Source organism: Diprion similis, chromosome 10, assembly GCF_021155765.1.
Source record: "Diprion similis isolate iyDipSimi1 chromosome 10, iyDipSimi1.1, whole genome shotgun sequence".
Lineage (NCBI taxonomy): Eukaryota > Metazoa > Arthropoda > Insecta > Hymenoptera > Diprionidae > Diprion > Diprion similis.
In genome coordinates, this window is record NC_060114.1 from 15,212,672 (window position 1) to 15,236,105 (window position 23,434).

At 38.3% G+C, this 23,434-nt stretch overlaps 1 protein-coding gene across 3 annotated transcripts in view; it reads right to left on the reverse strand.

Annotated features, from left to right (window-relative positions):
• Nucleotides 1-23,434, reverse strand: part of LOC124411175 (lachesin-like) — a 222,130-nt gene that overhangs the window by 53,336 nt on the left and 145,360 nt on the right. For all 3 annotated transcript variants that reach the window (XM_046890124.1, XM_046890125.1, XM_046890123.1), the window contains exon 3: nt 14,980-15,086. In XM_046890124.1, coding sequence (XP_046746080.1) covers nt 14,980-15,086 — 107 coding nt within the window. The remainder of the gene's footprint in view (nt 1-14,979; nt 15,087-23,434) is intronic.

Below are 23,434 nucleotides of genomic sequence, written 5' to 3' on the forward strand. Positions count from 1 at the left end.
GGACTGCGCTTAATCGATTCCTCTCGAAAAATTACGTCAAAATAGCGCCTGAAAATATTCATTGCAGCACTTTTCGGAATCGTCGAAATTTTCGTCAAAAATCCAAAAGGGTTAGCCTTACTTTTTTGGTCATTTTCGGAGCCGAAAATTTCGTGTCTCAGAATCGTTTTGTATGACCTTTTCTAGAGTAATTCGACCTTCAGGAACTCAGAAAACACGTCAAAAACAGCGTAGGACCAGCAGCAGAGAAATGACGATGAAAATCTGCAGTTTTTTGGCTCTAACTTTTGAGCTATCGCTCGCAGCGTATTGGGACTGCGCTCAATCGATTCCTCTCGAAAAATTACGTCGGAATGGCGCCTCAAAAAATTGATTGCAGCACTTTTCGAAATCGTCGAAATTTTCGCCAAAAATCCAAAGGGGTTAGCCTTACTTTTTTGGTCATTTTCGAAACCGAAAATTTCGTGTCTCAGAATCGATTTGTATGACCTTCTCTAGAGTAATTCGACCTTCAGGAACTCAGAAAACACGTCAAAAACAGCGTGGGACCAGCAGCAGAGGAATGACGATGAAAATCTGCAGTTTTTTGGCTGTAACTTCTGAGCTATCGCTCGCAGCGTATTGGGACTGCGCTTAATCGATTCCTCTCGGAAAATTACGTCGGAATAGCGCCTGAAAAAATTGATTGCAGCACTTTTCGGAATCGTCGAAATTTTCGCCAAAAATCCAAAGGGGTTAGCCTTACTTTTTTGGTCATTTTCGAAACCGAAAATTTCGTGTCTCAGAATCGATTTGTATGACCTTCTCCAGAGTAATTCGACCTTCAGGAACTTAGAAAACACGTCAAAAACAGCGTAGGACCAGCAGCAGAAAAATGACGATGAAAATCTGCAGTTTTTTGGCTGTAACTTTTGAGCTATCGCTCGCAGCGTATTCGGACTGCGCCTAATCGATTCCTCTCGATAAATTGCGTCGGAATAGCGCCTGAAAAAATTGATTGCAGCACTTTTCGAAATCGTCTAAATTTTCGCCAAAAATCCAAAGGGGTTAGCCTTACTTTTTTGGTCATTTTCGAAACCGAAAATTTCGTGTCTCAGAATCGATTTGTATGACCTTCTCTAGAGTAATTCGACCTTCAGGAACTCAGAAAACACGTCAAAAACAGCGTGGGACCAGCAGCAGAGGAATGACGATGAAAATCTGCAGTTTTTTGGCTGTAACTTCTGAGCTATCGCTCGCAGCGTATTGGGACTGCGCTTAATCGATTCCTCTCAAAAAATTACGTCGGAATAGCCTCTGAAAAAATTGATTGCAGCACTTTTCGGGGTCGTCGAAATTTTCGCCAAAAATCCAAAGGGGTTAGCCTTACTTTTTTGGTCATTTTCGAAACCGAAAATTTCGTGTCTCAGAATCGATTTGTATGACCTTCTCTAGAATAATTCGACCATCAGGAACTCAGAAAACACGTCAAAAACAGCGTAGGACCAGCAGCAGAGAAATGACGATGAAAATCTGCAGTTTTTTGGCTGTAACTTTTGAGCTATCGCTCGCAGCGTATTGGGACTGCGCTTAATCGATTCCTCTCGAAAAATTACGTCGGAATAGCGCCTAAAAAATTTCATTGCAGCACTTTTCGGAATCGTCGAAATTTTCGCCAAAAATCCAAAGGGGTTAGCCTTACTTTTTTGGTCATTTTCAGAGCCGAAAATTTTGTGTTTCAGAATCAATTCGTATGACCTTCTCCAGCGTAATTCGACACCCTGGAACTCAGAAAACACGTCAAAAACAGCGTAGGACCAGCAGCAGAGAAATGACGATGAAAATCCGCAGTTTTTTGGCTGTAACTTTTGGGCTATCGCTCGCAGCGTATTGGGACTGCGCTTAATCGATTCCTCTCGAAAAATTACGTCAAAATAGCGCCTGAAAATATTCATTGCAGCACTTTTCGGAATCGTCGAAATTTTCGTCAAAAATCCAAAAGGGTTAGCCTTACTTTTTTGGTCATTTTCGGAGCCGAAAATTTCGTGTCTCAGAATCGTTTTGTATGACCTTTTCTAGAGTAATTCGACCTTCAGGAACTCAGAAAACACGTCAAAAACAGCGTAGGACCAGCAGCAGAGAAATGACGATGAAAATCTGCAGTTTTTTGGCTCTAACTTTTGAGCTATCGCTCGCAGCGTATTGGGACTGCGCTCATTCGATTCCTCTCGAAAAATTACGTCGGAATGGCGCCTCAAAAAATTGATTGCAGCACTTTTCGAAATCGTCGAAATTTTCGCCAAAAATCCAAAGGGGTTAGCCTTACTTTTTTGGTCATTTTCGAAACCGAAAATTTCGTGTCTCAGAATCGATTTGTATGACCTTCTCTAGAGTAATTCGACCTTCAGGAACTCAGAAAACACGTCAAAAACAGCGTGGGACCAGCAGCAGAGGAATGACGATGAAAATCTGCAGTTTTTTGGCTGTAACTTCTGAGCTATCGCTCGCAGCGTATTGGGACTGCGCTTAATCGATTCCTCTCAAAAAATTACGTCGGAATAGCCTCTGAAAAAATTGATTGCAGCACTTTTCGGGGTCGTCGAAATTTTCGCCAAAAATCCAAAGGGGTTAGCCTTACTTTTTTGGTCATTTTCGAAACCGAAAATTTCGTGTCTCAGAATCGATTTGTATGACCTTCTCTAGAATAATTCGACCATCAGGAACTCAGAAAACACGTCAAAAACAGCGTAGGACCAGCAGCAGAGAAATGACGATGAAAATCTGCAGTTTTTTGGCTGTAACTTTTGAGCTATCGCTCGCAGCGTATTGGGACTGCGCTTAATCGATTCCTCTCGAAAAATTACGTCGGAATAGCGCCTGAAAAAATTGATTGCAGCACTTTTCGGAATCGTCGAAATTTTCGTCAAAAATCCAAAGGGGTTAGCCTTACTTTTTTGGTCATTTTCGAAACCGAAAATTTTGTGTCTCAGAATCGATTTGTATGACCTTCTCTAGAGTAATTCGACCATCAGGAACTCAGAAAACACGTCAAAAACAGCGTAGGACCAGCAGCAGAGAAATGACGATGAAAATCTGCAGTTTTTTGGCTGTAACTTTTGAGCTATCGCTCGCAGCGTATTGGGACTGCGCTGAATCGATTCCTCTTAAAAAATTACGTCGGAATAGCGCCTGAAAAAATTCATTGCAGCACTTTCCGGAATCATCGAAATTTTCGCCAAAAATCCAAAGGGGTTAGCCTTACTTTTTTGGTCATTTTCGAAACCGAAAATATCGTGTCCCAGAATCGATTGGTATGACCTTCTCTAGAGTAATTCGACCATCAGGAACTCAGAAAACACGTCAAAAACAGCGAAGGACCAGCAGCAGAGAAATGACGATGAAAATCTGCAGTTTTTTGGCTCTAACTTTTGAGCTATCGCTCGCAGCGTATTGGGACTGCGCTTAATCGATTCCTCTCGAAAAATTACGTCGAAATAGCGCCTCAAAAATTGATTGCAGCACTTTTCGAAATCGTCAAAATTTTCGCCAAAAATCCAAAGGGGTTAGCCTTACTTTTTTGGTCATTTTCGAAACCGAAAATTTCGAGTCTCAGAATCGATTTGTATGACCTTCTCTAGAGTAATTCGACCTTCAGGAACTCAGAAAACACGTCAAAAACAGCGTAGGACCAGCAGCAGAGGAATGACGATGAAAATCTGCAGTTTTTTGGCTGTAACTTCTGAGCTATCGCTCGCAGCGTATTGGGACTGCGCTTAATCAATTCCTCTCGAAAAATTACGTCGGAATAGCCTCTGAAAAAATTGATTGCAGCACTTTTCGGGGCCGTCGAAATTTTCGCCAAAAATCCAAAGGGGTTAGCCTTACTTTTTTGGTCATTTTCGAAACCGAAAATTTCGTGTCTCAGAATCGATTTGTATGACCTTCTCTAGAATAATTCGACCATCAGGAACTCAGAAAACACGTCAAAAACAGCGTAGGATCAGCAGCAGAGAAATGACGATGAAAATCTGCAGTTTTTTGGCTGTCACTTTTGAGCTATCGCTCGCAGCGTATGGGGACTGCGCTTAATCGATTCCTCTCGAAAAATTACGTCGGAATAGCGCCTCAAAAAATTGATTCCAGCACTTTTTGGAATCGTCGAAATTTTCGTCAAAAATCCAAAGGGGTTAGCCTTACTTTTTTGGTCATTTTCGAAACCGAAAATTTCGTGTCTCAGAATCGATTTGTATGACCTTCTCTAGAGTAATTCGACCATCAGGAACTCAGAAAACACGTCAAAAACAGCGTAGGACCAGCAGCAGAGAAATGACGATGAAAATCTGCAGTTTTTTGGCTGTAACTTTTGAGCTATCGCTCGCAGCGTATTGGGACTGCGCTTAATCGATTCCTCTCGGAAAATTACGTCGGAATAGCGCCTGAAAAAATTGATTGCAGCACTTTTCGGAATCGTCGAAATTTTCGCCAAAAATCCGAAGGGGTTAGCCTTACTTTTTCGGTCATTTTCGAAACCGAAAATTTCGTGTGTCAGAATCGATTTGTATGACCTTCTCTAGAGTAATTCGACCATCAGGAACTCAGAAAACACGTCAAAAACAGCGCAGGACCAGCAGCAGAAAAATGACGATGAAAATCTGCAGTTTTTTGGCTGTAACTTTTAAGCTATCGCTCGCAGCGTATGGGGACTGCGCTTAATCGATTCCTCTCGAAAAATTACGTCGGAATAGCGCCTCAAAAAATTGATTGCAGCACTTTTCGGAATCGTCGAAATTTTCGTCAAAAATCCAAAGGGGTTAGGCTTACTTTTTTGGTCATTTTCGAAACCGAAAATTTTGTGTCCCAGAATCGATTTGTATGACCTTCTCTAGAGTAATTCGACCATCAGGAACTCAGAAAACACGTCAAAAACAGCGTAGGACCAGCAGCAGAGAAATGACGATGAAAATCCGCAGTTTTTTGGCTGTAACTTTTGAGCTATCGCTCGCAGCGTATTGGGACTGCGCTCAATCGATTCGTCTCGAAAAATTACGTCGGAATGGCGCCTCAAAAAATTGATTGCAGCACTTTTCGGAATCGTCGAAAATTTCGCCAAAAATCCAAAGGGGTTAGCCTTACTTTTTTGGTCATTTTCGAAACCGAAAATTTTGTGTCTCAGAATCGATTTGTATGACCTTCTCTAGAGTAATTCGACCATCAGGAACTCAGAAAACACGTCAAAAACAGCGTAGGACCAGCAGCAGAGAAATGACGATGAAAATCCGCAGTTTTTTGGCTGTAACTTTTGAGCTATTGCTCGCAGCGTATTGGGACTGCGCTCAATCGATTCCTCTCGAAAAATTACGTCGGAATGGCGCCTCAAAAAATTGATTGCAGCACTTTTCGGAATCGTCGAAAATTTCGCCAAAAATCCAAAGGGGTTAGCCTTACTTTTTTGGTCATTTTCGAAACCGAAAATTTCGTGTCTCAGAATCGATTTGTATGACCTTCCCCAGAGTAATTCGACCATCAGGAACTCAGAAAACACGTCAAAAACAGCGTAGGACCAGCAGCAGAGAAATGACGATGAAAATCCGCAGTTTTTTGGCTGTAACTTTTGAGCTATCGCTCGCAGCGTATTGGGACTGCGCCTTATCGATTCCTCTCGAAAAATTACGTCGGAATAGCGCCTGGAAAATTTCATTGCAGCACTTTTCGGAATCGTCGAAATTTTCGTCAAAAATCCAAAGGGGTTAGCCTTACTTTCTTGGTCATTTTCGGAGCCGAAAATTTCGTGTCTCAGAATCGATTTGTATGACCTTCTCTAGAGTAATTCGACCATCAGGAACTCAGAAAACACGTCAAAAACAGCGCAGGACCAGCAGCAGAAAAATGACGATGAAAATCTGCAGTTTTTTGGCTGTAACTTTTGAGCTATTGCTCGCAGCGTATTGGGACTGCGCTTAATCGATTCCTCTCGAAAAATTACGTCGGAATAGCGCCTCAAAAAATTGATTGCAGCACTTTTCGGAATCGTCGAAATTTTCGTCAAAAATCCAAAGGGGTTAGCCTTACTTTTTTGGTCATTTTCGAAACCGAAAATTTTGTGTCTCAGAATCGATTTGTATGACCTTCTCTAGAGTAATTCGACCATCAGGAACTCAGAAAACACGTCAAAAACAGCGTAGGACCAGCAGCAGAGAAATGACGATGAAAATCCGCAGTTTTTTGGCTGTAACTTTTGAGCTATCGCTCGCAGCGTATTGGGACTGCGCTCAATCGATTCCTCTCGAAAAATTACTTCGGAATGGCGCCTCAAAAAATTTATTGCAGCACTTTCCGGAATCGTCGAAATTTTCGTCAAAAATCCAAAGGGGTTAGCCTTTCTTTTTTGGTCATTTTCGGAGCCGAAAATTTCGTGTCTCAGAATCGATTTGTATGACCTTCTCTAGAGTAATTCGACCTTCAGGAACTCAGAAAACACGTCAAAAACAGCGTAGGACCAGCAGCAGAGAAATGACGATGAAAATCTGCAGTTTTTTGGCTGTAACTTTCGAGCTATCGCTCGCAGCGTATTGGGACTGCGCTCAATCGATTCGTCTCGAAAAATTACGTCGGAATGGCGCCTCAAAAAATTGATTGCAGCACTTTTCGGAATCGTCGAAAATTTCGCCAAAAATCCAAAGGGGTTAGCCTTACTTTTTTGGTCATTTTCGAAACCGAAAATTTTGTGTCTCAGAATCGATTTGTATGACCTTCTCTAGAGTAATTCGACCATCAGGAACTCAGAAAACACGTCAAAAACAGCGTAGGACCAGCAGCAGAGAAATGACGATGAAAATCCGCAGTTTTTTGGCTGTAACTTTTGAGCTATCGCTCGCAGCGTATTGGGACTGCGCCTTATCGATTCCTCTCGAAAAATTACGTCGGAATAGCGCCTGGAAAATTTCATTGCAGCACTTTTCGGAATCGTCGAAATTTTCGTCAAAAATCCAAAGGGGTTAGCCTTACTTTCTTGGTCATTTTCGGAGCCGAAAATTTCGTGTCTCAGAATCGATTTGTATGACCTTATCTAGAGTAATTCGACCATCAGGAACTCAGAAAACACGTCAAAAACAGCGTAGGACCAGCAGCAGAGAAATGACGACGAAAATCTGCAGTTTTTTGGCTGTAACTTTTGAGCTATTGCTCGCAGCGTATTGGGACTGCGCTCAATCGATTCCTCTCGAAAAATTACTTCGGAATAGCGCCTGAAAAAATTGATTGCAGCACTTTTCGAAATCGTCGAAATTTTCGCTAAAAATCCAAAGGGGTTAGCCTTACTTTTTTGGTCATTTTCGAAACCGAAAATTTTGTGTCTCAGAATCGATTTGTATGACCTTCTCTAGAGTAATTCGACCATCAGGAACTCAGAAAACACGTCAAAAACAGCGTAGGACCAGCAGCAGAGAAATGACGATGAAAATCTGCAGTTTTTTGGTTGTAACTTTTGAGCTATCGCTTGCAGCGTTTCGGGACTGCGCTGAATCGATTTCTCTCGCAAAATTACGACGGAATGGTGCCTGAAAAAATGTATTGCAGCACTCTTTGGAATCGTCGAAATTTTCGATAAAAATCCAAAGGGGTAAGCCTTACTTTTCTGGTCATTTTTCGACCCGACAATTTTTCGTCTCGCAATCGATTTGTATGATTATTTCCAGAGTAATTCGACTTCCAGGAACTCAGGAAACACAGCAAAAAGAGCGTAGGACCAACAGCAGAGAAATTACGACGCAAAGACCAGCAGCAAAAAAAAAGGAGATAATACGTCCTCAGTTTTTTGGCTGCAGCTCTTGATTCGCTGCTCGCAGCGTATCGGGACTGCGCTTCAACCAACTGTTAATCGAATCCGATGAAATTATCACATCGAGAAACGAATACTTACGTCGTTGAGTCAGTAAATTCCATTGATCGTAGTTTCAAAATCTTCTCAGAAATATAAAAAAAAAAAATGCCGATGAATATGCAAATGATAATTTGACATTGGTTAATAACGTGAATTTTTTTTCCCGTAGTATTATATTTATTTTATCGAACTTTAAAAAATACTTTCACTGAGATCAAAGTTTTCCGAATTCAGGCAACTGAAAAAACAGTATTATAAAAAGGAAATTAATCAATCAAAGAATTTATTACAGAACCAGTTTCATGCATTCAACTGAAAATCGTTTAAGTGAATTAATCAACTCTTGTTTAATTCCTTTTAATTTGGTACAACTTTTTGAAATAGTTTTTTATTTGTTATTTTATTGAAAAAATCAGATCCTGCAACCCTAGCGTTAAATTATTTTATTGTATTTATGGATCATCGACGAAGTGAAGCAGATTAATCATGCATCGAACACAAAACGACTCATCAATTGTTTTTACATCTCGATTTTTCCTTCGCTGGTTTCTGAGTTTTTCTTCATTTTTCATCGCTTACTTCTACCTTTTCCGCCAAAGAGATCAACTTTTCAAAGGTCCCTGAGAACGAGCAAAGAAATTGACCTGGAGTTTGGGAGAGGAATGCTTTCCACCCATCTTCACCTGAAGCGTGAAGCTGTCAGGTCAAAAAGACGATCTTCTAATCCCGTCTAAGTAAAGTTATGGAATTATTGAGAAATTTCAGAAGTTCGATATCAAGTTTCATTCACTTGCAGAGGGTTAAAGGGAGGGAAAGAGACAAACCGTAAAATTAGGTAGGAGGAAAGAAAAATCGGAAAAAACTCGAGTGTATATGTATGTAAACACAGCTTTTTCAAATTGTCAATTCGTCGTGATAAAACTGAATGATGGATAGTGATCTGCATCAGGTGCGCGCCTTCCAATAACTCCTCGCGTTATTAAAACTTTCGTCCCACCCTACGTTTTTTTTTTTTTTTTTGTCTATTTTTCATCACTTTTGCAAATTCGGAATGAAAAACGTTTCGTCAAAAGGTTCCAAATTAATTTCACAGTTCACGATGGCGATCAGTTTTAGAGCTTGAAAAACGGAAGGGAGGAGAGAGAGAAGAAATAATGTGTCACTCATTCGGTGGAGGATATTTGACGATTTATGAAAGAAGCTGGGAAATATTTTGATATCATTTTTCAAAATGTTTTCGATAATTTCTGAATGTTATCGATCAGAATTTTAAATCGTGTCGATCAATAAGATGGTTTGGAACCGTGTTGAAAAAATGTAGAAAAAAAAAAAAAAAACTACCGCTTGTCGAAGTGGGAACAGTCATACAAAAAATTGCGCGCCAAATCCGGAAGGTCAAGGAGTGTACGTAGGTCAAAGTGAGCTGAACTGCCACATATACCTATAATAACAAGTATAAAATTAATAGGATTAAAAATTTATCGGAAACTTTTTGAAAAATGATATGAAAATATTTCTTAGCTTCTTTTATAAATCGTAAAATACCCTGCCTTATATACACATGCGAAATATAACTAAATTGAAGTTTCACTAAATGTCTAAATGAAATTCGCGACACGCTTAGGTATACAAGTTGCAAAATTGATCGACGCGGCGGCGAGGCGACCGCGGAATTTGATATTAAAGCAAAATTAAGGCAATCAAATAATTCCGTAAACCCCAGAGGTTTTGCCGGGGAGTTGGATAGGAAGCCGCAAAACTTCATTTGAATTAGTCTTTATCAAAGTCTAGGCTCTTCCGAAGCTGCAAAAGCTCCGCTCCGCATTGTCCATCCCCATCCCACCCTTCCAACTGCTCTTCAACGAGATGAAACTCCTCGTCTAGGATACGCTTTGAGAGGAGAAAAAGTGAAGAACAATGATATAAACGCGCAGAGAGAGAGGGAATGAAAAAAAAATTCAAAAAACAAAAATTATACGGGAGTTTAAATTAAGGTCTCCAGTTACTGTAACGAGATAAATGTAAAAGAACAAACGAGAAATAAACGCGATGTAAAGTAATTTCGAGACAATTGGAACGTAGAACAAAGAACGTTGTTGACGAAGCGTTTCACTGGATAATTTTACGTTGATTTTTTTTTTACACTGTACTGTATGTACATGAATTCATTTTTCTTCAATACAAAGTCAATCAGATATTCACACAATTCTTTACGAGTGAAAAAAAGAAAGAAAGAAATTTATTAAATGTCAAAAGAATATCGAAATCAGGATTAGAATATTGAAAATAAATTGATGATTTCGTTGGATTTTCCAGTCGACAAATTTTTCTTTTGCAATAATGTGAAGAAGAATCAAATTAGAACTGAGAGTTCAAATTTTTATCCAACATGATACAATACGAAGATTTTAAATTCAAAATGAAAATAAATTTGTTTTATTACGATTTGTTAACAACGCTCATAATTATCGTTAATTTTCATAAATCAACTCTGGAAAAGAATGTAACATATTTTACGATGTTAAAAGAAAAAAACAAAAAAAAAGAAAGACAAAAACCAAACGTGGAAAATATTAATCTTTCAAATACACATTCATTTTCAGTGTGTCAAAATTCCATAGGAATCACAGTTCATTCCATTGGAATGTAGTATCCAGTTACGATTATAATTTATGACGGTATTTTATTCGAGCGTGTAATTTTTGTCTCAGTGTTGTTTTATCCCAGGCAATGAAAGTTAAAGAAAAATGGAAGAAGAAGAAAAAAGAAACCAGTTATTATCAATTCAGAATGAAATTGTCACCGTTTCGACCACACGATTTTCCATCGTATAACTAATGCAGAAGAGAGGGGAGAAGAACAAGGGAAAAAAGAATCTAAAGAAAAAGTGGAAAATAAAAAAAGGGGGAAAAATAAAACGGAGAAAAGAGGGGTGAGAAATGAGTGTATTATCACACGGGGAGGGGGATGGGAGAGAGAAAGAGTCAAAGAGAGAAAGAGAGAAAAAGAGAAAGAGAGAGAGAACCGGGGTAACGAAGGGGTTTGGAAGGGCTGGGGGTTGGAAAAGCGTTCAACTCCCGGTGGTCCCCTTGGAATTACTTTCATCCCGTTTTATGATTCCTGTCTTTCCACCGCCTCGCCTGTGGCGGCCGGAGTCGGAGTTTGAGGGAGGGAGAAATTCTCTCTGGAAGATGACAATGTCTGCTGGGATTTAATGCCCGGTGAGCAGGGCAGTTTTCGCCCTGCGCGTTCCTCTCGCACTGTTGGGGTGCTTTTTGGCCTCGGAAAAAGCCTTTCAACGCTACGCGATCGGCCCGATTGCGATTAAAATAACTAGCAATTAGTACCTCGTGCCTAAGCCTGACCCCTCGAGTCGCTTATTAATCGCAGGGACATTCACTCCCTTGGGAATAAAGGAGACCAGAAATGAAAAAAGGAAGAAACGACAGGGAAACGTATTTTTTCGTTAATTTATATCACGTGTAATTTGTGCGAGCAAAATTACTCGATTTTTTAAATTTCTTTGCCTAACTAATGACAGTTGACAATAAATAAAAAATTCGGATATTCATGTGGACGTAATTATTCTACAGTTGAAAAAGAAAGAATACGAATAAGTTGAGTGGAATGAAGATTAAGGGGTTTCGACGTCGTCAACGAGACTGTTTTTTTTTTTTTTGCTATAGTAACAAAATGGTGGCGAAAAAACTTAACAGAAACGAACAATCGTGTGTTTTTTCACCATTTTTCTTAAAATAAAAAATATGGTTGAAATCAAAATTAAAAACAAAATGCCTCGCTGACAACATAGTCATTATCATACTTAATCTAAAACTATTCGATTTTTTTTGTTTCAGATGGCCCAGACTCGTGATTTTTTCAACAACCTATTTTTAAAGGCATTACATTAGACTGACGTTTTTATGTATAAAAAGTGTATAAGATAAATAAAAAAGAATTTTTTTTTAACCTATTTCAAGAGTGTATTTATGAAACCTAATAAGCCCTGCGTCGATATCTTTATCAATAATGTCATAAAAAAAAATTCAAAAAATAACTTTTCCTCAAGGCGAGTTACTGGAGAGATTCCTTAATAATTTTACTTTGATGGTGAGTCAAATTCAATCTCAGAATCATATAAAATTTTTATCTACAATTTCGACAAACACTATAATTACAGTTAACAAAATAAATTTAGGAGAGGGGGGCGGGCAAGGTGGAATAGGGGCAGGTGGGAGCAAAATGGGGTCCCCTTGAAATTTTATAAAAAAATTTTGTTTTTTGAAATATTTTTTAAATAGCAAAAAATGACTTTTACGAACATTATTAAGCATCATTTTGAATTAAAAAAAAGGACTTAGCGTATTTCAGTCCTCGACAACTAAGTATTTCCTTAAGTACCCTGTTTTGCCCCCCCCCCCCCCCCGCCCCCCTCCTCCAACTATATGTGGACGTAATTTTCGAATCAAGTTTCGGAGTTTTTAGCCAGATTTCAGATATCTTAGAAGATAATTTATTATTCTGTTCGCCTAGAATTTCGGTATCGCTGCTCTAATAGCCTGCTGCGTTCTTTTTGTTCGGTTTGCTTGGACGGATAATTATTTGCATAAATGGAATAAAAAGGCGAAAGAAAAAACGAGCGGAGTCTTTCAGGCTGTTGGCAGGAGACGCCGTTTCAGCTATTTATCCGTGCATAATGCACAAGCCAACGAGCAAAGCAGCTTTTATGATCCACAAAGCGATCGGCGATTTTTTTTTATTAGGCTAAGGAATTCTACATGATGATGATGATAATGATGATGGAATTATTAGGTACAGGCGGGAATCGTTATCAAAGGTAAAAGTCAAATGCAATATTCGCCCCTTTTGCAGTCGCTCGACGTATTATCCCCTTAAAATTAAAAGCCGTACGCCACTCGGACTTTGACTAACTATATTACTCGAAACGAGACGCGGAGCTTTAGTCGAGTTGTAGATATTAATTAATTATTAGCCTCGTGTAAATGAAAATTCGTGGAATTATTTCTCCCCTTGAAAATCCGCCCGTCCCCTTCCCTCGATGAATTGGGACAATGAATTTATCACTCCCGGAGAATCGAGCGACGGATTTTCATCCCTTCTTCATTCGCTGCCACCCCTCGCACCTCATTCTCTTATCTCGACCGATTACATTGTCCGGATTTCAAAGGCGGCTCTACATTTCTCTTCGCTTTGTAGTTGAACCACGGTTATAATAATTATAAATAAATAAAAATTCGAACCAATAAAACGCTCCGTGAATTCTTCAATTATTTTAACCAGCAATTTTTCCTCAACTGTAAATTATTTTCAACATTTTTTTTTTTAATTATTAGCTTAAATATCTTCGCCATTTTATTTCTGGATGCAGTAGATCCTCGATAGAATTATTTCTTCCTACACCGGGGGAGAAATTTTCTCAATTTTCATAACGCCGAGGAGAATGAGGGAGAGAAGGAAGAGGACTCGCCGAGTTACTGTCAAAGAAGAACATCTCGAACGGAAGATAAGCGACGGGCTTGATGTGCTCGGTAGAATTTTACCCGCGCGACAGCTGCAGTTAGACTGATGAACCGGAAGCCGATGCTCCGCTTTTATCGAAAGACCAAAGGTACGAAGGGGAGAAAAAGGAAAAAAAAAATCATTACGCCGCTTAGTCACAGCCTTAAAAGGAAAGTGAAACAAATTTCAATTTTAATCTTGTTTTTATAGATCATGAAAATGAATAAAATCGATTCAAAGTGTGTTTTTTTTCTCTTTCTTGTCTATCAATCTGAGCAAGAAACTGATTGGCCTACCCTTACGCAGAGGAGTAAATTTTTTAAAATGAATTATTCCTTCAATTTCCACAATTTTTGTTCACCAATTTGCCTCCAACAATAATAATTCTATTGCTATAATTACTCTCGAGTATTGAAAACCTATTAGTATACGAGTACTATAAGAAATATAAAAAAAAAAACCGCAAAGAAATCTGTTGAAAATTTTTCAAAACGTATAAAAAATGGCCATAAAATAGTTGATAAGAATACTTACCGCTGTGACTCAGAGGGTTAACACAGCTTGGATTAAAACGAACGAAAATCCATGTTTCAAAAATCATAAACGTCGTTCAAATGAGAATAAATATTTCCCAGAGTGCAACACCGGGGTGCGTTTTATTAATATTAAAGGAAACGATTAGAAATAACGTTCTATCCATGCTTCCCCGGCGAGTATCGATTATGATCGAAACCGCGCAGCGGGGCTTTTATAGTTTCTCTCTAAGGTCTGCGTCTCGCACTGCAATCCAGCGAATAAAGCTCGTCGTACAATTTATTTTTCTCAAAGAACCGCACTGATATCTTTGTCCCGATGTAACTTTGATCGGGCGTGATCTTCCCCTCGTTCCTGAGGTAGTTGATGTCTTTCCAATACCACGTCAACCGGGAAGCGTCGCTGAGGGAATTCTCGCTTTGCAGGTTAACCCGCTTCGCGAGCTGCGACAGACCTCCACGTATCCCTCGAATCGCCTACCCACATGCGAAGGGTCGCACATCCGCTTCCCGGTTGACGTGATATCGGGAAGAAAGATCTATCGGGGATTTTTAAGTCTTCGCAATCACAAGATAGGTGGATATATATCATACTATTCATACACATGCACGAAATAATACCTGTAATTATAGTTAAAAAATAAAAAAAAACATAACAATTGTAACAAGCTTATAATAATCAAAAGTGAAAGACTGTATGTAAAAATGTGATGAAACGACTTGGCAAAATCAGGCATTAAAATATCTACGTCCTTTTATTTCAACAAGTACAATTTTAATAAGTACAAACAAAAATGAAAAATATTATAGGTTAACAAAAAAATTTTATATACATATATAAATAGATAAATATGTACTTATATATAAGTTTATACACCTCTGATTGATTGATTTACTAAACTAAACGAAAATGTATGTACGTTTACCTGAAAAAAAAAGAAATTACTCAAAATTGATAATAAAACAAAATTGATAGAATTTATACGCATAATATATGACTGAACAATCTCTGAGGGTTCGTGAAAAAAGGATCGTTAGAAAAATTGGTTAAAAAATTTATTCACACACCCTGTGCTGTCCGAGGTTCTCCACGATGCAGGGGAGATTCGCGTCCCTCCCCAAGGCGACCGTAACATTTGGAATCGGCTCAGCGAACCTGGGCCCATCCGTCAGCGCTGTAAGCAAAAAGATAACAAAAAAACGAGTTTTAGTCAGTGCGAAATGAGTGATTAAAAAACGAAAACTCCCCCCAGTCTTTTACCGAAAACGGAATTAAAAAACAACGAAAAAACAAACCAGCGTAGGAGTTTGCGAAACAAAAATTGAGGATAAAATTGGATCGTTGCATGATTTGGCCAATATATGCATATTTTTTTTTTCACCTAACTCTGGATCATCTTCTAGACTTGAAAAACCGTTTGAAAAGAATTTTTTTCCTTTACCCATCCTCTGTATGAAAAAAAAAAAAAAGTGCCTAAACCACGGAAAAATCTTTTGTTTTAAATACTCACCATTGTTTATAACATTAATTCCTTGACTGTAATTAATTAATTTTGATACAAGTGAATTTCGGGACGCTTATATGCTTTTTCAGGCGAAAGTTCAAGGACGTGGCTATCTGTATACCAGGATTACGTACGTGTGTATACATGTATATATTATGTGTATATGTATAGCGAAGGACGGATCGTGCCGGTGAATTATCGCGAGTGATAACGAGCCTGGACATATCCGACTAACGAACCATGAATTTTAAAATAATTACCCAGCTGCAGCACTTGCAACCGCCGGAAGAGAAAGCGACTGCGCCGTGAAAGAGGCTACTCGTGCGATGCCGTGGAGGATAAAACAGCACTCCGACTCCGTTATTTTGCTAATTGCTAATATTCCGTTTAGCCTAGAACTGAATTGGTCTCGCTGAGAAGGCGCTTCGTGCCAAAGACAGAACGAGATTTTTAGCTGCGGTCCGGTGCAGCCGTGAGTGAAAATGCGATTTTATACCGTGAAAAATAAAAAGAAAAAGTCGTTGAATCGACTGAAGGTACGGTCACGGCTGGCGAAATGAATGTTTATTTGTGTCAATTCAATATCTCTAGGTCTAACAAAATGTTGGACTTTTTTTTCTTGCACTTTAAGTTGGACTTTTTAAAGTTTAATGTAACTGATATTGGATGTAGGTCAAAGAGGAAGGTCACATCAGTTTTATGATAACCTTTCGACCCGATATTCAGAGCTCTCCTAAGAACGATACATTTTATTAACACTGTCAGAACAAAGAAAAAGAAAAGATGAAAATCCAATAGAGAAATACGTGGATGTCACTGTGAAATTCGTTCGACAAAGTCGTCGGAAACTTTTATCCGCAGTGATCAATAAAGGTTGTTGACATTTGGGCTCACATGATATTATAAGGAGAAGATTTTAGACTAATAAAATAACTGAAGTGAGAACACCTCAATAGAGGAGTGATTACCTTAATTAACGCAATGTAGCAGTTCTACCTTTACCGACCGAGCGAGCGAACTCGTTCCTTGGTTGGAACGATCGGCCGTGCGCCCAGCTGATCGGGAGAGCATCTTTTATTTACGAAATTATTGCAATCACTAGTTTTCATCTAGAGGCCTCAATATTGCATGAAATCAATCTCACAATGGCTCATTTTACTCCTCATTTCTTTCACTCTTGCGGAAAGTCCCTCAAATAAGCATTTTTTTGCCCTTGAAATGCGGGAAATGTGGGACTAGTGACACGTGTCAAGAAACCACACATTTTTTTGACGATTCTCGAGATATGAGTAAACTTCCTCGATTCCGTTACAAAAGAGCTATGCATAGTCGAAATTTCAACCCATTCCGTTAGTTTGTTTATTTAATATAGGAAGAAAACGGATCAGTTCGCTCAGTCGGTAAGGGTAGGACTATTTATCCAAGCGCGATATTAGTCAATTACATAGATAGGTCATCGGTTAGCAAATCGAAACCACGTTCTGGTAGTTCTCGAACGAATATATATATATATATATATATTATATATAAAATCAGGATCTATCCGGCTATGAATCAGAAGGGATGTATACATACAACAATGTACTAGAAAATGTGCCTTACAAGTATTTTTTACATCTTGCAAAGTAATCACCAAATAATCAGACACAATAGATGGCCAAAGGTAGGAAGAAAAATAGTCTTAAATTAATTAGTGACGCGTGTGAACTTAACCTCGGTTGATGGATAATAACCTTAAATGGAGTTCGTAAACGTATAAATTTTTATCGAAGTAGAATCAAAGCAATTGAATTGGCAAATTGAGACCATAATCTGCCGCTTATCCATCCCGTATTAAATAACTTAAATTTTATAGAAAGGCAAGAAAGTGTAAAACGTGGTCAAGCGGACAACGGTCCGGGAGGAAAGAGATCAGGCATAGAACAAGTTACATAGATGAAGCTTAATATAGAATAATTGGCCTGACTTTTCAAATCAACATAAACATTTTATTTGACTAACGGGTCATGAATTGACACTAATAAATATCTATTACGTTACTCGTGACCCGACATTTAATTGTTTCATGATGACTTTTTCCTCGCAGATAAAATCGCTGGTTGAAACAACGAAAAACCATGATGTATATTTATTTTCTGTGACCAGGTAGGTATTTCTGGTATCTATAGTTACGTGTGCAGTATCCATATGCGTACTCACAGACTGGGAGGATTTGATAACAGCATTCCGAAACTTATCGGAATCTGTCTGACGCAGATAGTTAACAGGCCTGGATTTATGGAGGGGGGGACTACAGGGACTATAGCCCCGGGCCCCCAAAAGTGCTACTCCTACTTGAGAAAAAAAAGAAAAAACTTGATTTAAACTGACAATTGATAAGGATTTAATATCTCTTTTTCCAAATACTTGTATCAGTTTAAGATTACATTTGTAATTTCCGATTGCTAATTGTAAATCGGAACATTCTTTTTCGAAACTTGTTTTTATAGAAAATGAATATAGAGCTTGTATATAGAATGATAGATTATCATTGTATTTATGATCTCCGATCTTGGATGTCTAGTCACTTAAATAATATTATATAATATACAAAATGTGCAATGAATAAAAATGCGTAAACACATAGTATTATGTAAGAAATACTCTCTATTCTTTCATTTTTTAGTATACTTTGTTTATTTCATCCGCTTGTTAAATGCATTCGTATAATTTTCCTCTATTTGCAAAGACATTATCCCCATGCAGGGCCCCAAAAATATGTAAGGCCTCGGGCCTCTTGCCGTTCAATCCGTCCCTGGTAATTACAATTACTCGTTGAACCTGGATGTGTAGCTTGATCTGGTAAATAATATAGTAATAAAGTATTATTATATAAACTACCCAGTCCCATGTGTGATTAATTCATTCCTCCTACCTTCGACACATCACATAATCGTGTTCTAGAATTTGGTTAACGTGGGGCAAAATTTGGGTTAGTCATCGACGATACAGAATCGATACTCTCGGTAGCGATACTTTCACTCTCGAATATCGATATTTTTCGTAACGATATTGTAAGATATTGATACACAGCAGCGAATATTAGTATTCGATACATTATGGAAGAATGGCATTTAGAATAGAATAGCTTTTGACTAAAGATTGATCTCTGATCAGTTCCTCAACGTACCTATAAATATAAATACTACAAAAAATACAAAGTTTATAAATGATAAAAAAAATATTGCGCTCTACTTTTTTAGAAAAGAAAAAAAAAATACAAAGCGTATTAAGGATATGCAAAATATTGTATCCTCATTATTTAAAATAATTAAAAGCGTATCAAATCAATAATATTTTTATGTATATATTGGTTTGGGAAAAGTTGATATGATACTTCGATATTAATGGTATCGTTACAATTCTAGTGAAGTATGGGACGTATCGATACCATAGACTCCGATACGTATCGATAAGCTGTATCGATATTTCAGAGCCTGTATTGCTCATCACTAATTTGGGCAGAGCTGTCAAATGATTTATGCCTTTCGTTTCGATTCTATAGAAAGTCCACACAATAATTGTATCAAATAACTTCCTTCTCTGCAATAGATAATAAAGTTTAACAAATAATTCCCATTATGAAATGACACATCACAGTTGAATCACGATTTTCCTTTTGCGCAGTCGTGTGACTCGATGTGCAGCGCGATAAGAACTCCCAATGGGACGCTGACGTCGAAATTAAGATTTACTTTATCGGCTGGAACACATTTCCGTCGACATGCAGAGAACCTATTAGATGCGAACTTCTCAAACCTCACCAACAGGCAGCGACACAAGGGGGCTCGAATCAACATGGCGGCTTCCGGTCTCCAAATGGGAGGGGAATTTTGCGTCAAGCCGTGAACCAGCCGTCCAGTTAGTATAGAGATCAGCGCCGGCCGGCGGGCGAGTTAGATCGATCACGTAGTCGGCAGTGTGTTGAATTCCGTTTGACGTAACTTCTGTCTCTGGAGTGACCCTGGGAGTTTACCACACTCCCAAGCTCAGTATAGCAAGATTTTCATGGTTGGCCTACAGACTATAGACAAGAGTGTATAAGACAGGTAGTTGGCTGTTCGGTGAACTGGAAGAATATGAGCTTTGATTCAATTCCAAGAAGTTGCCTCACCTGCTGACCGGAACTGTACGCCCGGTGATTCATCTCGAGTCTGCTGACTCGATTCGATATTCAGTGTGAATTGCGCGCGGCTTTTGATAACTCGGATTACACTACCGTGTCCATGAACCTTATCGCTGGACTATAATTGTCCTGCTGACACGTCTTCGGGATGTGGTTTCTATAGCGGTGTCGGTATTTCGTAAATAAGCTGCCATTCCGAGGCACGTCGATATGGCCATGGTATAAGAAAACAAGGTGTGTTTTTGCGCATCTACTAAAATGGATATTGCCATGACGTCTTTTATATATTCAACTACAATCCCCGTGACGTCACGTGCGGGCTATCACGTGACCTTGCTACTGCGCACCTCAGTTTCGAGCATATTTTGTTTCCTTACGTCGCGCGTCGCGTCATGGATATAGCAGTGGCGCCGTGTCAATTCTGGATCCTCAGTATCAGTGCGTGACGCGTGAGCTACGCTGGTGTCAGTCTATGTATGTGACCAGGTGCACGTGCCGCTGAAATTCAGCTCAATGCCACCTACACTTTCATCCTAGGCGCCTGCTGTTGCGGCTCTTCGCGGCTAAAATAATCGATGCATGAATTAATCGAGTCCAAAATAATAATCGAACATGATTCGTTTGGTAGGTAAAAATTAATCGATTCATCAATTATTTCGTATTTTTCCAAACGGTGCATTTGAAACCAAAACATCGTTATTTTCAGTATCTAGTATTAATAGCGGAATTTTTTCATAAATTATATTTAAAATATTCTACAATTCCAGGCAGAAATATTTACTTATCTTTTACTTATTAGGGGCCGTCCATAAATTACGTAACGAATTTTAGTGAGAAGCGGGAGGATTCTTACCCAGCATTATGGGGGGGGGGGGGGGGGGGGGGGGGGGCAGAAACTGTATTACGTAACGCAATGTCTTGCTTCTATTTCATCTTTTCTCGTGTAAAAATTGATTTCTAATTCGAAATTCGCGCGCATGCGAGCGAATTCAACGTGTCGAATATATGGTCGCCATATTTGTTCTTGTCGCGCATGCACGTTACTAGTCTCGTTCTACGCGTTCCGTGATGTATCGTACTGCATTCGATATTAGCAAACGAATTGCGAGAAACTGCTACGCTGGTGTTGAAACGTAGTTCAATTACGAATGTGATTCCCCAACTTATTTGAATCGATTTATGTGTTCTGAAGTGATTGAATAATGCCACCTTGAAAGACAGCGGATGATCCGTATTCCAAGCTGTACGCTGGGTACGAAAAATGTTATCCAACTCTATCTGGGAAACAGATCCAAGAAGATGTGGATCGGATATGGAAAGAAGCAAAAGTGACCTATCCAAACAATAAAAAACTTGGTAGTTACATTAACGAGAAAATAAAAGAGTTCCAAAAAGAGTTCCAAACAAGGAAAAAGAGTAACCTTTGGCACTTTTTTAGTAACGTAAGTATACCGATCAAACTGACAGAATACTGTATTATCATTTTTTCCTGGAATTCATTGATATGTAATTCTCGTTCAATTGTATATTGAACTAAATTTCACAATTCTTGGATCTTCGAATAGGTTTCAAGTTTCGTGGGTCGGTAAATTCCAGCGTATTGAATAAATACTGTTTACAATAATAAATAAAAAGTAGGACTTACCATCATTTTATCTAAATAGCAAAAATTGTAATAATAACATTTGTTTCATTGTAATTGTAGTAAAAAAGAGAATACGAATCAATTTTGAATTGAATTGGATTGAATTGAATACGAATCCGTTTTCACTCGTTTCAGTTACGCCCTGAACACAAGCTTCTATCGCATGAGCGACCGATTATACTTTATCTGCGAACATTTCCGGTGCTGCAATATTATAAAGCACTGTTTCTGTAGGAGAATGCGTTTCAAGCGGTAACGTGTCCAAGAAAAAGTGTAATCTAAACAACGGAATATAAATATATATATAAAAATAGTGACAAATTTTAGATTGGCGGATTTGAACGTGGATGTTAAAACCAAGAGATTTAATGAGCAAAAAAAAAAAAAAGTTGAGGAAAGAAATCTGAAGAGACTAAAATAAAACGCACGTAGGCAGCCAGATTATAGAAAGCCAATGAGGTTAAGTTTGAATTTTCATTATCACGATGTGCGACGTGTAATAAATTGATTCCTAGAAAATCGCAAACGTTAGAAGGAAAACGGCACACACCAACGGTTCTAGTAAAATTGCGTCGAGCGCAAACCGATCATCACAAAACTCACCCGGACATGTACTTTTGCACCGCTTCTATATAAGAGTATTTGGAGTCTCTTGCGTCGCTATTGAGTCCGAAACAAGTATTTTCTTCATCACAAGACGACAAGGCCAGAGTACCAATTGGCAAAACTCCTGCGAATAAGCAAGCACGTGGAGTGCAGGGTCACGCTTCCTCACCATGATTGGGTTGTAGCAGAACAACAAAAATTAATCACAACCGCTTATGCCGCGGAATAATCATTGAAGGAGATGAAATGGGTGACATTTGCAGCAACAAAAAGTGGAAAACAATCATCGTCTAATGCAGCTGTACGGAAGTCCATAGACCGCGGATTGAATTCCGAATTCAGTCAGTTGTCACTATAGTCAGTTCAAATATAACGCTATTATATTCTAATTAAAAATGTTTTATGCAGAGTCAAGTTTTATTATCAAAGATTGTAATGTTATTTTCTTAAAATAAACACAAAAAACCAAGTTCAAATATTTCTGTATACTTTGATTATCTAGTACCTACCTAAATACCCAGTTTTTACTTGAAACTAGAATTCTACTAACTGTTTTGTTATTATTGATACATATGAAAATAAAAACCGGGGGGGGGGGGGGGGGGGATGAGTTACGTAATTTATGGACGGCTCCTTATATGAAATAGGTCCTTAGTATGTGAGAGATTGATAACACAGGTAAAAAAAAAAATTTATTTTCAGTGTATATTTAAATCAATAAATTTTGATTCTATTTATCGAATAACGAGGAAAATCTTCAATTATTACTTATAAGGTTTGCTTTTGTCTTTTTTACGTTGATAAATGAGTCTTGGAAGTTTTTGGTTGCAGAACAAAACAGAAAAACGTTTTTGTCCAAATTTGGTGGTCTTTGAATGACGCCATCAGCGATTACATTTGGGGTTTGATGCGAGAAAGTCCGTACGGGCATAGAAGAAGTACGAAAAGTACTAATTTTTTAATTTTGTTTATCAATTCTTCTAAATTTGTGGTTCAATAATAATTATTATTTTTGCATGGAAGTGACTTAAACGTGAAACTGAAATTGTGTGGATTTTTATTTACAATAAGTGTTTGAGAAAATGGTAAATTCCATTACAATCTGAAACGTCGTTCTGTTTTCTACGAAAGCAATCTTTATCTGATAAAACTGTTTTTTCTTCTATTAGTTGCGTGGAAGAAATCAAAATTTGACATCTAGGACCCAGACTCTAAATTTGTGTTGACCGGTGTCATAATTGATACTTCAATCACATAAATTGATATTAAATTGCGTCGTTAATTCGAGTAAAAAACAAAAACCGATTGTGAGGGAAAAAAACAAAAAAATAAAAGTCAACCATTTCATTTCTGGAGTTTTCGGTTTGAAATTGATAAAGAAATGTAAGTCATGCCGAGTTGAATTCATTTCGATCCCTATCAATCTGAAATGTTCAAAAACGGGATCCACCGACGAAGGTCAGACTTCAGAAAATTGCGTATGATTATAAATCACTTAATTCAATAAATGTACGAAAACGTTTCCGCGCACTTCAATGCACGGATAAGTTATCGGAATAGCATGACACGCGTTGACAATTTGATAATTTGTTATCGTAAGTG